Genomic DNA, 13,965 nt, shown 5'->3' on the forward strand with positions numbered 1-13,965 from the left:
AAATACCAACAAGAGTTTGGAATATACTTATTTTTGAAGGCGGTAGGTAATGTATGGAACAAAGTGTTGATGATTTTGCTTATCTTAACACTATTAATGAAAAAGTAAGTAACTATACTTGATTAAGAGTATCACACACACATATTTTAACAAATTTCGTCCATGTAATGACACTGATGATATACCTACTAATAAATAACACAAACACCAATCCAAAGAATTAAAAAGTACCAATAATCAATATTTATTTTTCAAATTTCATATCATTAAAGTACTCATTTATGTAAGACGACATCAGCACATCCTCAAATGACCACAACATCACACTTCGTGCCGTAACTTTCAAATAAGTCATGTAACTAACCATAGATAATATAATTTAATTTGCGTTAAACCACAAGAACAAATCAATGGTAAACAGTGGGGCAAGTCAACCACTTGAACCACCTGTTCAGTAATTATTGTGTAATAGTTCAGAGGTTGGAGGCTTGGCTCCGCGCACGACTTTGTTGGTTGCATATACATTCTTCGTTTTTATTACACCATGTATTTTTTCATTAAAACTTTTTAATTAGGATTACTGAAAATGACTCTTAAGTATGTTATAAAAATGAAGTATTTCTATACCAGCTGCGCCTTTTTGCATTCCTGGAGAATTATGAGTGAAAAATATTCTAGTATGTGTATCACCAAAGTAATGACAAAAACTAATATTTAATTAACAACAACTGTAACTTTTAGTTTTTAATCTTCTGACAGAATAATTGAAGATCATACAAACACACAGACAGCCATAGAACTCAATTAGATTCTAAACAAGGAAACTCGATTGTAAATAGATCAAGATGTGTGTAGTCACATCCGCGTATTAGTTGCTTGTGCGCATAAAATTTGTGGGTACAGAAATGATACATACTCTCTAAATTCATAATTGAAAAAAAAGATATACTATTTAAGTCGTTGCAGCAAAATAATATTTATTGAGTATTCTTCACGTGAACGAAAGGCTATATTATACATCAATTCCAAGGACGTTACTATTTTGATGATCGATTCTTAATAGGAACAATCTACAGATTGACAAAGATATGTGGCGCGGTGAGAACATCGCTGATTTTGAGTTTCAATAAAAAAAAAAAAAACTTTTGAAACCACTATAATTTTAATCGCCGAGTCAGAGATTTTGTCAGTGTGTATCGGGCGAGGTCGAGAGAATGTCGTTAAGACAAATTTTGTTGACTTTATAAAATGATTTGTGGAAGTTTCTAATTTTGGTCAGTCCAGCTGTTATTACTTGCCCCTAATCTGTTACCATCCTTTTTGGATTATCTATCTTTTGTTACCATATTTTATCTCCATTGTGCGTGTGACCTCTTATGCAATATAACGTGTGAACACATTCACTATCGTGGGTCATCGCCCATTCACAGATTTTATTTTTCAAACTGTCTCGGTAATGAAGAAGGTCTTAAAAAAAAGGAAAATAATCAGATTCGTTGTAATTAGTCACTTAAAAATAACTTACTCTAGCGATAAGTTAAATCTAGGTATTATGTAGATACCGAATTCAGATGTATCGAGCGAATCAGACGATCTCGTAACTGTTCTATAGGCTTAGGCTTATTTTTAAACTTTAAAATTCAACGTAATTCTGAGGAAAAAATATTATACATGCTAGTCGTAGATTAGTAAAATATTTCGGAACCTAAACTCAAACAAATAAAGTTTGAACAGGCAACCGAATCGAAAGGAATGATGTTTTAGTGAAATCGACGTAAAACCGTTTACATAACTTAGGAATCCGCTCCCGCGAGAAGACATGTCTACAAATCCTAACAAACGTGCTTGTGGTATAACCGTTTTTTATCTGTGCTATTACGTGTGACGGCAAACTTTGTGGCTTCTTTAAACACATACTTATACTATTAAAATACTCTAGGAGTAGGGGTAACTATGTAACATCTAACACGTAAAAATAGCTAACGAAATTATCATTAGTCGCAATAGTGAGGATCTCAGTGTTTGAAATTACAAAGCCATTTTAAATATTAGTAGATAAAAGTTGCAAATGTTGCTACACAAATAACTTCTACTTTATGTAATACATATATATGTTTGTAGAAAGTACGAGTATACAACCAGTTTCGGGTTACCTCTCAAATTTAAACGATTTTATATTGGTCTTAATCTGACGTAACTTAAATCTATTGTGATGGGGAAATTACTTGCTAATTTATATCAAATTACATCATTTCGATATTACAGTGGTGAACTAATGCTAATACTAGTTTGCCAATTTATTAGTCCAATATTTCTGCTGCGTTGCGGTTTTTTAACATTTTCTTATTGTTTAGTTTTCCTGGTACACAATCATTATGTCATCAATATAAGTCTGACTGTGAACTGACTATGGCGCTCCGACTGTGATTAAAAAGTTTTAGCTTCAAATCCTTCTTGTGCCTGTTTTTTTTGTATAGGTAAATCTCACTCATTATACTACTTTTCATACCTACCATCACTTTCTTCCGGTGAAGGGAATAATGAAGAACCTACACACTAGTAGAAGTTGCCTCTTTTAGTGAACTAGTATGTCGCTATACTACAACCCTTACGCAACTTGTTTACAATTTGACTCCAGTATTACCAATAAAAATCTCGATAAGACAAAAGACGAAGAAGGAAGGCCTTACCGAAAAGCGCATCTCACAGACGCTATGTAGTTGGAAACATAATGGTTAGTTGGGTGCTTCTTTAGCTTTACGTATATACGTATATAAAAAATCAGTGTTGATAAATTCAGATTTTCATTTCCACCAACTAAATAGTTAACTTAAAACTAAAAAGAGATCAATTTTTTTCATTCTCAACAGACCGACTTTTTGTATTACTGCAGGTTTTGTTACGTTTCCTAATGGACCAACTCGTATGCACAGTTATGTAGTCTGGTCATCCCAGATCTATGTTCCTAATTCCAACTAGGTGTGCCATGTCGTAACACTTCTTCTAGGAGTGGACACTCCTTACATCATTTGTTACAAATATTGATGCAAAACCACATTCTCATGAGATGACCTCAAACGTGACCGAATATTAATGGTCTATGCTCTAATAAGTCACTGAGTTAACGTGGTCACATATCCATGACACTGATGGTCGTGATCAAACGCACTAAATACAATTCACATGTTAAATAAAGTAGATTTTCTTATGAAGTAGATTTTAGAGCTGAAGATCGTAAAATTATATCAAAAGAAAGTGCATTGCTTAAATTGTTTTTCCACTTAGCAGAACGCATCTAAAGTCGCTGTCAACAGATCAGAGATTCAAAGCAAAGATAACGCTCATACCAAGGATTTAAAGTTGAAAATATCAAAGCAAATTAAATTACAAGAGCACAATCAAATACTTAGGTAAATGTGGCGTGAATGAACGACAAAAAGACGACTTTCTCTGAAGTTCACACCTTTTTGTGGCAGTTGCATCAAGAGGCAAATGTGTTCAGGACGGAACAGGAAGCCAGATGCATTTGTTTGATGTATTTGAATGACCATGAAGTTTTCTTGAAAGATTATTATTCTAACGTTAATTGTGAACAGATCTCCCCAGAATTTTAATCGCCAAATAGGTATACTTATTTAGCTTTTTAATTTCTAAAGGTATTAGTGGAAAAATAACTACCTATCTAGCAAAATCCAATCCTGACTTTCAGTAGACTACTCCAGGCTCCAAGCATTCTTAAAGAAATTTTGGGATAGGATGTGATCAACATCTCAAAAAATATAAACATCGGATGATTAATGTGCAAATATTATGCATTATTTTATATTATTTTATATTTATATATGATTAATAACCATCTTCACACACTTTCGCTTTTAATATTGTTAATTATTTGACTTGTTACTTGGTGGTTTGTATGCATAAACCTGACGCTACGAATGACGCAGTATTGAGCTTCAAAAAATTGACCGCTCGAAGAAGATACCTTCCTACCCAACTGACACAAAACCCACACAAAAATAAGTGAACCAAAATCTTTATTAGAACCGACTAGGCTATGAGACATGCGCTGCACACATTATAAATTATAGCGGTTTAGACATACAACGCTTGATTTTGCTTGCGGTAAATCAAAGCTCTCGTACAAACTACGCAATATTCAATCGTATCAGCCAGCATCTGTCTGAGTTTGGCGATAGTGTGCAGTCGACATAAAGGACTGGTATGGTACACGCTCAGATCTGCCCTATACTTTCACTTACTCTCGCGAGCAAAGGTCGTCGTGGATCGTAGATGTGCGAAATTCACCGTAATCTTCTTGTCATACGTGACTATAACTCGTTACAGTGGTTCTATGATGTAACCCATTCCATAGTTTATAGTGTGAAAGAAAACCACTATAAGATAAACGAACCTGTTTGACTTAAACTTGAAATGGCGCACTCCTTAAAAACAACTTCTACCGCCATGATCCCTTTTCTTACATTATAGTTGTCTAAATACAAATTACCTTACATAAGTTTTACATTCATTTGCAAATGACAATAAATCATCATCATATCACATGACGTGTCTTGGATCCAGTCAAATATCATCCAATTGGTCAATCATGTGCGCGGGAATCTGAAATCAAATGTACAATAAATGTGCACGCGTATGCCACATCAACATCATTCTGACAATGCTTAGAAGTCAAACAGATTTCATTTTTTCTTGATGACTTTTTCTATATAATAATTTTTTAACTAAAAGCAAGCCAGTTTTTGCGAAACATTTGCGAAAATTGGCATGTTACAAAACACTCTAGTGAACTTTGGCTGTCCTGAAGTCCAAATCTGAAACCGTTCAAAAACGCGCAATATAGATAATGCAATTTCTATCATACGAAATTCCAAAACCGCAAATACCTCACCAATCAATTCATAATTTGCTGTCAACTTTCGTGTACTTTCGTGTGCAAAACGCACATCTTCTGTGTCACGATATGTGCAGAAAGAGGCAAATTGTTTGACGAAATCAAGTTTTACAAAAAGTCCAGACGACATTTTTATTTCGGTCTACAAGCCTAAATTTGTTCCTGGACATCCATTAATTGTCTAATGCTTATCCTTATATAAGTTCTTCTTTTTGTTCGGTTGAATTATTTCGTTTAATAAGACCTACTTTTTATTTCCCCTTGATTCTAAAGGCTTATTCCAGATTTGTAATGATGCCGTTAAAAGCATAGGAGGAAAAAGATTATTAGATCCTAAAGAAACGACAAAGACTTTTTGTCATACCGAAAAAGTCTACATAATGGTCTGACAGTAAGGCCAATATGGCCATCTCTAGCAGTACGTGCGTGGTGGGTAGCTGGTCGGTATGTAGCGGCAGTGAAAGGTTAGTGGACGAGCGGTGACGCAATGACGAGCGATGACCCTTGTTGTGGAACAGCAGAAGCGACACTCTTATTATTATCGATGAAATAGGTAAATACACGTCGTCCCACCGTCGGTCATAGCGGTGGACCCAAGAGAAAAACAAGGCTGTTAATCAGCCTTGATTGGCTGATATTAACCTCATTCTTGAGAAGATTTTCAGACGAATTCGAAATCAATTCAGGATGTAGAACTTAAGATTTAGAATACTGCGATTTACACAAAGTTGACACTTTTATTGAAGGAAAAACTTTACCACTGCTCTCTCGTGGCGATATAGAATTATTACTCTAATCAAATAACGTTTTAATTTTATGTTGCAGATTTTTACTTGGTAATTATAAATCACACAGTTTATCGCTATTATTAATACATATATTTAACGTTATCTTTGATGTGGTAGCATTAATAATCGTACCAGTAAAGTTCCTCAATAATAAGGTTTTGATAACCATTCAGAAATAAATAATGTCTCTTCTAGAGGTATGGGACTACCTAAGCTATTCTTTGATCATAACGTTAATTTAATCCAAACTGTGATTATGCAACGATGCGTACTGCGTAGAGATCACATGGCTGATTAGATGAATGTAATATCGGGTAACCTGCCGATTTTAAGACAAATTCAAATTCAAATTCAAACAACATTCAAACAGTTCTCAGTAGTAAAGATGTGTATCTCTGACATAACTGAACTTAATTTCTGGGTCAGATGCATTCTTCACTCGAAATTCTATGTCTTGACATGTCATGATGAATCGTGGATGGATGAGCAATTTTTAATTGTGTTAGTTTTAGTCTAATTATTAACTTGTGGTATCTTAGTTGAGATTTGTACTAATGCGGACAATGTGTCAGTATTAAACAGACATACACGAAGAGAGAGTTAGTTATATGCGCATTTAAATCTAATAGATTCATTGTTATAAAATTATATGTGCCAATTTGGATTGCGGTTTTTTTTGGTATGGCGCTATTATTTCGCCTAGCTAAAGTTCAAAACGAGAAACAGTTACCAGTAATAAAATTTATTAAAAATTACACTGAACAACTACGTATTTTTAGATGTATCATTACGAATACTGATAACTCGTTTAGATTTTTTCTTTACAAAATACACGGCAGGGTGAATTTTACGGCCGTTTGAACGCGGCGTGTAGGGTTTCATTAGTGTCACTTTTTTGTTTTTAAATTAAACATTTATAAAATTAACATTGGACCAGTACTTTACTTATTTATAAAATAGGATAATTAAATTGATTACTGTGTATGGTACAATTTAATAAACACTAATGACAGTCCGCGGCGGAGCTCAAAATGTTCGTGAAATTCACTAGCACCGATTTAACATATGGCAGGTATTTCGATAGTTTGATCGTGATGTCTAAATAATAATAGACTGGTTTCCATCAAATTACATAATAACTGTATTTGTTATCTAACAGATATGTCTAAAGTTGTAACGGACTGTAATAATACTTGTTATTGTTATTTATATCTCTAGAATGTCTTCGTAAATTGTTGGTATTTTGAGCATAGTAACAAAAGTTAACACACCGCCAAGTTACGACGGGACTGGCTTCTTTTTCCCACTCACGTGCGGACGGCACAATAGGTTAACTCCTTCCATTTAACTCTGTATCCCTACTAAGATTATAAACTATCAGGCCCCTGGGTTTCGAACTCGTGAGATTATCAGGATAAAAAGAACCCTATGGCATTCAGGAACAATGTAGCTTATTACCGGTGAAACAATTTTGGAAATTGATTAAGTATAGTTACCGAAAATTAAACCCAACTCACAAATTTACTAACTCTTCTTTATATTATTAGTGTAGACGAGTTTGTTTGTGTTCTTTACTCAATCACGCAGAATCAAAAAATCAAAATCAAATAATTTATTCAGAAATAAGGCCTTCACAGGCACTTTTTCACGTCATATTCTAAATTAAATTATGTTTACCAAAGCTACAAACTACTAGCATTTCGGAACGACCACTGCTGAGAAGAAATGCCGAAAGAAACTCATTCAAACAGTGTTGGTCCCTATTATGCCAGAAGGGCTTACCATTTTTTAAATATAAATTTATGTATAATTTTTTATCAGTAATATAACAATGTAAAACATATTATGATTGTGATCAAGTGCTGATGAAAGGAAAATATATATATATATATATATATATATATATATATATATATATATATATATATATATATATATACAGCCATCGCGATGCTCAACCACAATAGAGGGAACCACGAATCAGATCAGAATCTACTGGACTGATTTAGATGAAATTATGTACAGGGTAGAACATAATCTGGAACAGCAAAAGATCAAACACAACGTTATGTGTGTTAAGGTAAAGTAAAAATATTTTAGTGTGTTTGGTATTACCAATATGTACTCTTGTAGTGTGAACCAATATGAATCTATGCAAAAGTTACGCTGATGACTATGTACTTAATAAATTAGAATATAATAAATCCTAATCATTATTGATGGCGATAAATGTTACATAACTTATTACTGGCGCTAGGTGGACAAAATGGCTGACATTAAAATATGATTCGAAGCGAACTAGACAAGATGAAAAACATTAGATTAAGATCATTGATAACACTAAAGTTATATATATTTATACTATACCTAGCTCACATTTCAGAAATAAATATTTACCTACTTCTAACATCAAATGAATAAACAAATTCTTTATTGTACAGTGCCTATTTCATAATAATTCATAATTATCAATTAATTTAAGAATTTTGTTCTTGTCGGTGGAGCATTTTCCATCTAATTCTGTCCTCAGCCATTGATTTCACCTCCCTATACGACACGAATGAATGAATGAATGAATTATTTCTTTGAACACGTTAATCATTTTATTTTATTTGACACGATCTCTGCCATCTCTTTTATTTCATCTAGGAATGCCCTTCTTCATAACAATTAAGAAACAGAAAATATTACCTTAAGTCTTTTTGCTAAAAGCGATTTCTTCCAGAAAAGTAGTGTTCGTTGCTACTAGTAAAGTCCAGTTAATGTCGAAACTACAGTTTATATATAAGTCGTACTGAGTAAATACCCTGTAATATTTATTTTCAATTAGATTTTAATTGAAAACAAAAATGTAACAGATTTGATTAAAATGTTATAATTATCTCATCTTGCGTCGTGTTTCTCATAGTAAATCTATACCTAAAATTTCTGCAAACCACACACTGCTTGTTTGAAGTGTTTTGACTTTTTTGTGTTTCGTTGTGAAACACTGGCCTTGTCTCTAAAACATTATCAAGGGCTTTTAGGGACAAAAGTGACCGTCGTTGCCTTGAACCACCAGTGCTATTATAGATCACCCAACATGATTCTGAGACCTAGGAAACTTGGATGTGGCACAAAGATATTTTTAGAATTCCCATGAATAAGTTTAATGCTGTGAATTTGATACAAAGATGTCACAATATTTAGAAATGGGAAATACATAGTTTATTTGCTTATATTATATGCATGCAATATACATTTTAAGGTACCTATTCCATTTGGCATGTCTGTATGTCTTGTTATATTGTGCTAAAATTAAATCTTTGTAGATAATATTATATGACTTGCTTAAGAATTAAAATTATACTATGAGTTGGTAAATACATACTTTACAAGATTCTAATTTAACGATTCCAGGATAAATGATTATAATTTTAAAGTATTAGGTAAATTGTGTTAGCTATTGTATAAATTGAATTAATTCAAAAATAAAATCTTTCCTGTTTAATTTTGTGAATCGATATCGTGTCAATAGTTTAATACGTTATTTATTTATGTATACAACAACAGTTTAAAAAACTTACATATAGTAAACTAAGTACAAAAGTACTTAATTATTTTCTTCTTCTATTTATTCTTTCTTTTTAAATTCTTCTTCAATTTAGCGTGTGCAGCAACTGCAAAAATTTTGAGGACTAATAAAACGCCACTATTTGGCCTGTAATGCAGCATTATACATATAATAATAAATATATTAGGACAAATCACACAGATTGAGCTAGCCCCAAAGTAAGTTCGAGACTTGTGTTATGGGATACTAACTCAACGATACTATATTTTATAACAAATACATATATAGATAAACATCCAAGACCCGGGCCAATCAGAAAAAGATCATTTTCCATCATGACCCGACCGGGGATCGAACCCGGGACCTCTCGGTTCAGAGGCAAGCACTTTACCACTGTGCCACCGAGGTCGTTATTATTTTTATTTAATTTACTGTCATACGCATTATTATAATAAAATAATATTATTTGCTACCGGTTTCAAGGTATTTAGGTTAGGTTATGTGCGTGATTCAATTAATGCACAAAACTATAAATTATGAAATTTATCGACAATGCGCCAATGGAGTTATTTTTTATTGTTTCTTGTGGAATATAATGCTTTATTTATCTAAATAAGAAAGCGAGGAAAAATCACGATTTATTAAATAAAATCTTCCTTGCTGGAATTATAAACATGATTTTTTTCAACCAAAATGTTGTTGGGAGATAGATATAATAGTACACTATCAGTAAACAGTTCGCCAAACTTCATCGGATAATGCTGGTTTTTAATTCCGATGAATATGAATGATGAAAGAAATTACACAATGTTCAATCATTCGCGACATCGCGAGTTCGTTGATAGTGTGTAGCCGCCATTCATCGAATGGGTTCAATTGGGAGATTAGCATCTGAGTAAAACAATGATCTGTTTCATTTGTTACTTAGATTGGAAAGACATTTTCTCGCATATAATTCAAATTTTAATTTATGTAAACGAAAAGGTCCTAGCTTAGATCCGTGTACCCATAACTTAATGCAGTTAATCTGTCCATACAAGTTGCAAACTCCATGCGGTGTAACTAAACATTGGCCTACTTACTTACACATAAGTGCCTACTCTACTTATCATGTAATTTAACCAGGTTCAGGCTATACAATTATGAATAGATGAAAGATATTGCCCGGGGCTTCGCTCCCGTGGGAATTTTGAGATAAAATATAGCCTATAGCAATCTTGGGCTGGTGAAAGAGTTATTGAAATTGGTTCGGTAGTTTCGGAGTTTACCCGCCTCAAACTCACAAATGCTTGCCTCTTTATAATATTAGTATAGATTGAAATACTAGCAGTGCTGTGTAAACTTGGTTTGTAAATTAAATTGTAAATTAAATTCATTGTAACAAAGAGAGAGAGACCGCACCCATTTTATTTACCTAATAGCTTTTTGGGACTAAACAATCTGTTCATGTGCGCAGGCATCTTAAAGATTTAAAAAACCGGTCAAGTGCGAGTTAGACTCGCGCACTGAGGGTTCCGTACACAATTTTGAAGATTCGGCTGTGATTTTATAACCGACCGCCTGCCTAACGTCAACCCTCTTTGGGAACGCTGTGTCTCGGAAAGCCGGATCTCCAACAAAAAAATTTTGAAAACATTCAACAAGACACAAGACATTGTTTATGGAACATATTTTTTAATACACTCAATCTATATAGCGCTCGCGTGTCTCGTGTACATAAAACAATTCCTTCAAATAAAAAACATCTTATGTGCGGTTATTCAAATCATCAATACTTGACCATAAGTAATAATGGCCAGTAAGTGATTTAACTTACACAACTAAGTTGTGGTCCTCAAATAGTTTTTGCAGCCAGGCCCATGGTCACCAAGCTACGCCGCTGCCTCGTCTAGTTTCAATTTTATGTTGACCAAAACGGCAAAAGGCATTTCCTGTCATGTAACTTTATGTTGATCGGATAAAATTAGATTAGATATAACTAGTTTTTTTTATCACGTAACATTTGCTTTAGATCTGTCAATTTCTATTAGATTTTTTCCCTAGATTTGCGTAATTTGTACTCTTTAACCTTATAAATAGAATGTTATTTAATACTAACTTTTTAGAAACAAAGTACTTATTGGTGTAAAAGAAATAAAAATAATTTTTATATCAAACTAGCGATCCCACCCGACTTCGCTTGGATAAAACGATAATAAATTCACCTAAACCTTCCTCAGCCCGCATCAAAATCCATTGCGTAGTTTAGAAGATCTAAGTATACATAGGGATAGACAGCGAGTAGGGACTATGTTTTAATTTAGCGGTTGCGATTACCTTTTTCATACAAGCTTTTAATGTTTTTACTGTGGGATATCTTGTTTCATTCAACGCGTTACAAATAAATCATTGCCGTGAAGTAAACTCTCTCTCTCTCTCTACGGTCAAGCTAATCGTAGACAATCATAAATCTAATCTATCTAATCAATCTAATCTAACGTACTTCACTCATAACTCTCAAACTTGGCATAACACCGCCACTGGTTAATTAACAATTTATTTTAACTATGGAGAAACGTTTACGTTTACAAAATTATTGAAGTAATTCTCTTCCAGATGGGACCCAAAGCGTCGCATCACACCAACGGAGGCGACCCGTCACGAATTCGTCACCGGCTGCGCCCTGGGCAGCACTCCGTCGGGGGTGCTCGCGTTACCCCGCCTCGCGCCCCCCCGACCCACCCGAGGGGCGCTGCTCCACTCGCAGTCAGCTGGCGACGTGGCGGCCATGTTGGGGCGCGCGTGACCAAGGGACTCCTGAGTGAGGGTCGGCTCCGGAGGCCCATTGTAGTGGTGTTCCGTACTTCATTTGCTAGGTATTGCACACATTGATACAGTGATACTTCACTACTTCTCAAGTTTAGCTTTACTAGTATTCTATCTGCGTCTGATTTCCTGATTTCTTCTTTAGCTAGAAAGCGTCGGAGAACAAGATTAGCTTTCTTCTCTTTTGTAAAACTCTGAATGGTCAAAATACGAACAATATATGTTCGTATTTTGACCATCCATATGATGAGTCATGTTTCATTTGAGCAGAATGTGTTCAGACGAATCAGTGTCCAACTAATCGGACATACTTAAATAGAAAAATCAATTTAATTCTTGGTAGTAGATTGTAGTATGTTTCTGTATCCTTTGATGTGTACAAACCTAGCGACTATTGTTTTAATAATTGTAGAATCTATTTATCAGTAGTTTATGAGAAATATTGAAATAGATCGAAATCGTTTAGTACAATGTTAAACATTTAAGTATATATATATATGTTTGCGTCAACTTTTTTGCGACCAAACCAATTTTTTTTTTTAATTCAAAATTGTTACTAGTTATCACGAAATAAGTATACAATCTAATTTGGATTTCAATTACTTAAATAACTTATTATTTATTTTGACATTTCCAAAAAAACAAGAATTGTACAATAAGTCTAAACGAAAATAGTGTTTGTTAGTCTCAAATAGTCGATTGCGGTGAAAAAATAACTACTTTCTTCAACTCACTATGATCAGTGTCAGCTAGGATTGGACAGTGCGCACCCCAAAATACCCTGCTGCAGAATTTTTAAAAACAAAAATATCACGTAATTACATTATGCTCACCGGGGCCTAAAAATAACCTCATTCTAAAAAACTAATCGGCCCACCCCGCTACTGAGTACAATATAAAAAATTGCTAATTCGCTTTGTGCCCCCCCCTAGAGAATATCTCTAGATACGCCCATAATACTGATTTGCAAAATCATCATTATTAATCCACCTTTTGTAATTTAGTTTCATTATGAAATCCTACTGACAAATAAGCCGATAACCTATGACTTTCTAAACATCAAGATGTAGAAGATATCTATCAAGATAAATCCGTTATGCACTACTTACCCCAATGCACTGAAGTAATGCATTTGCATTGAGAAACAGTGTCGACACATCCAAACTGAAATATCATACCATTCTTATAGCTCTAAGATCAGAATATAGAAGTGTCAAAAACGCAATATTTTGCAATAGTAGGAATATGGAGCGGCGGTGAATTGACCCAGGTTCGAATTCTACTCGTGCCACATGAGTTTACCAATCTGGCTAAAATATAGTAGTTTTCATAGACCATTAGTTGTTTCCGGTAAAGGATAAAATCGTGAAGAAACCTGATGATTTATCAGTTAGTGTGTGAAATGACTTGAAACTTCGCATAAAAGATCATTGCACCACTTCATATGTTTCAAATTCATGTCATTTATTCAAAAATTAGACCTTCATAGGCACTTTTTCTCGTATTTTTTTTATATTTAAAGTTATTTCTCACAAGCTACAAACTACTGGCATTTCGGAACGACCACTGCTGAAAGGTTTGAAAAAACAGACAATTATCACAAATAATTTGGTCGAAATTTTATGTTCTTCTACCATCGACGATATCGGTGGCGCAGTGGTAAAGTGAGTGCTCCTGAACCGAGAGGTCCCGGGTTCGATCCCCGGTCGGGTCATGATGGATTATGATCTTTTTCTGATTGGTCTTGGATGTTTATCTATATATGTATTTGTTATAAAATATAGTATCGTTGAGTTAGTATCCCATAACACAAGTGTCGAACTTATTTTGGGGCTAGCTCAATCTGTGTCATTTGTCCTAATATTTATTTGTTATTTATTGATTGGCAGTTATTGTATCCCATA

At 33.9% G+C, this 13,965-nt stretch overlaps 1 protein-coding gene across 2 annotated transcripts in view; it reads left to right on the top strand.

The window, feature by feature from the left end:
• The window catches only part of Dyrk2 (Dual-specificity tyrosine phosphorylation-regulated kinase 2), a 64,608-nt gene extending 52,420 nt beyond the window's left edge, over positions 1-12,188 (top strand). For both annotated transcript variants that reach the window (XM_053750903.2, XM_053750892.2), the window contains exon 9: positions 11,852-12,188. In XM_053750903.2, coding sequence (XP_053606878.1) covers positions 11,852-12,041 — 190 coding nt within the window. In that variant the 3' untranslated portion in view covers positions 12,042-12,188. The remainder of the gene's footprint in view (positions 1-11,851) is intronic.
• Positions 12,189-13,965: the final 1,777 nt, after the last annotated feature.

The sequence above is a fragment of the Plodia interpunctella genome, chromosome 1 (genome assembly GCF_027563975.2).
Source record: "Plodia interpunctella isolate USDA-ARS_2022_Savannah chromosome 1, ilPloInte3.2, whole genome shotgun sequence".
Lineage (NCBI taxonomy): Eukaryota > Metazoa > Arthropoda > Insecta > Lepidoptera > Pyralidae > Plodia > Plodia interpunctella.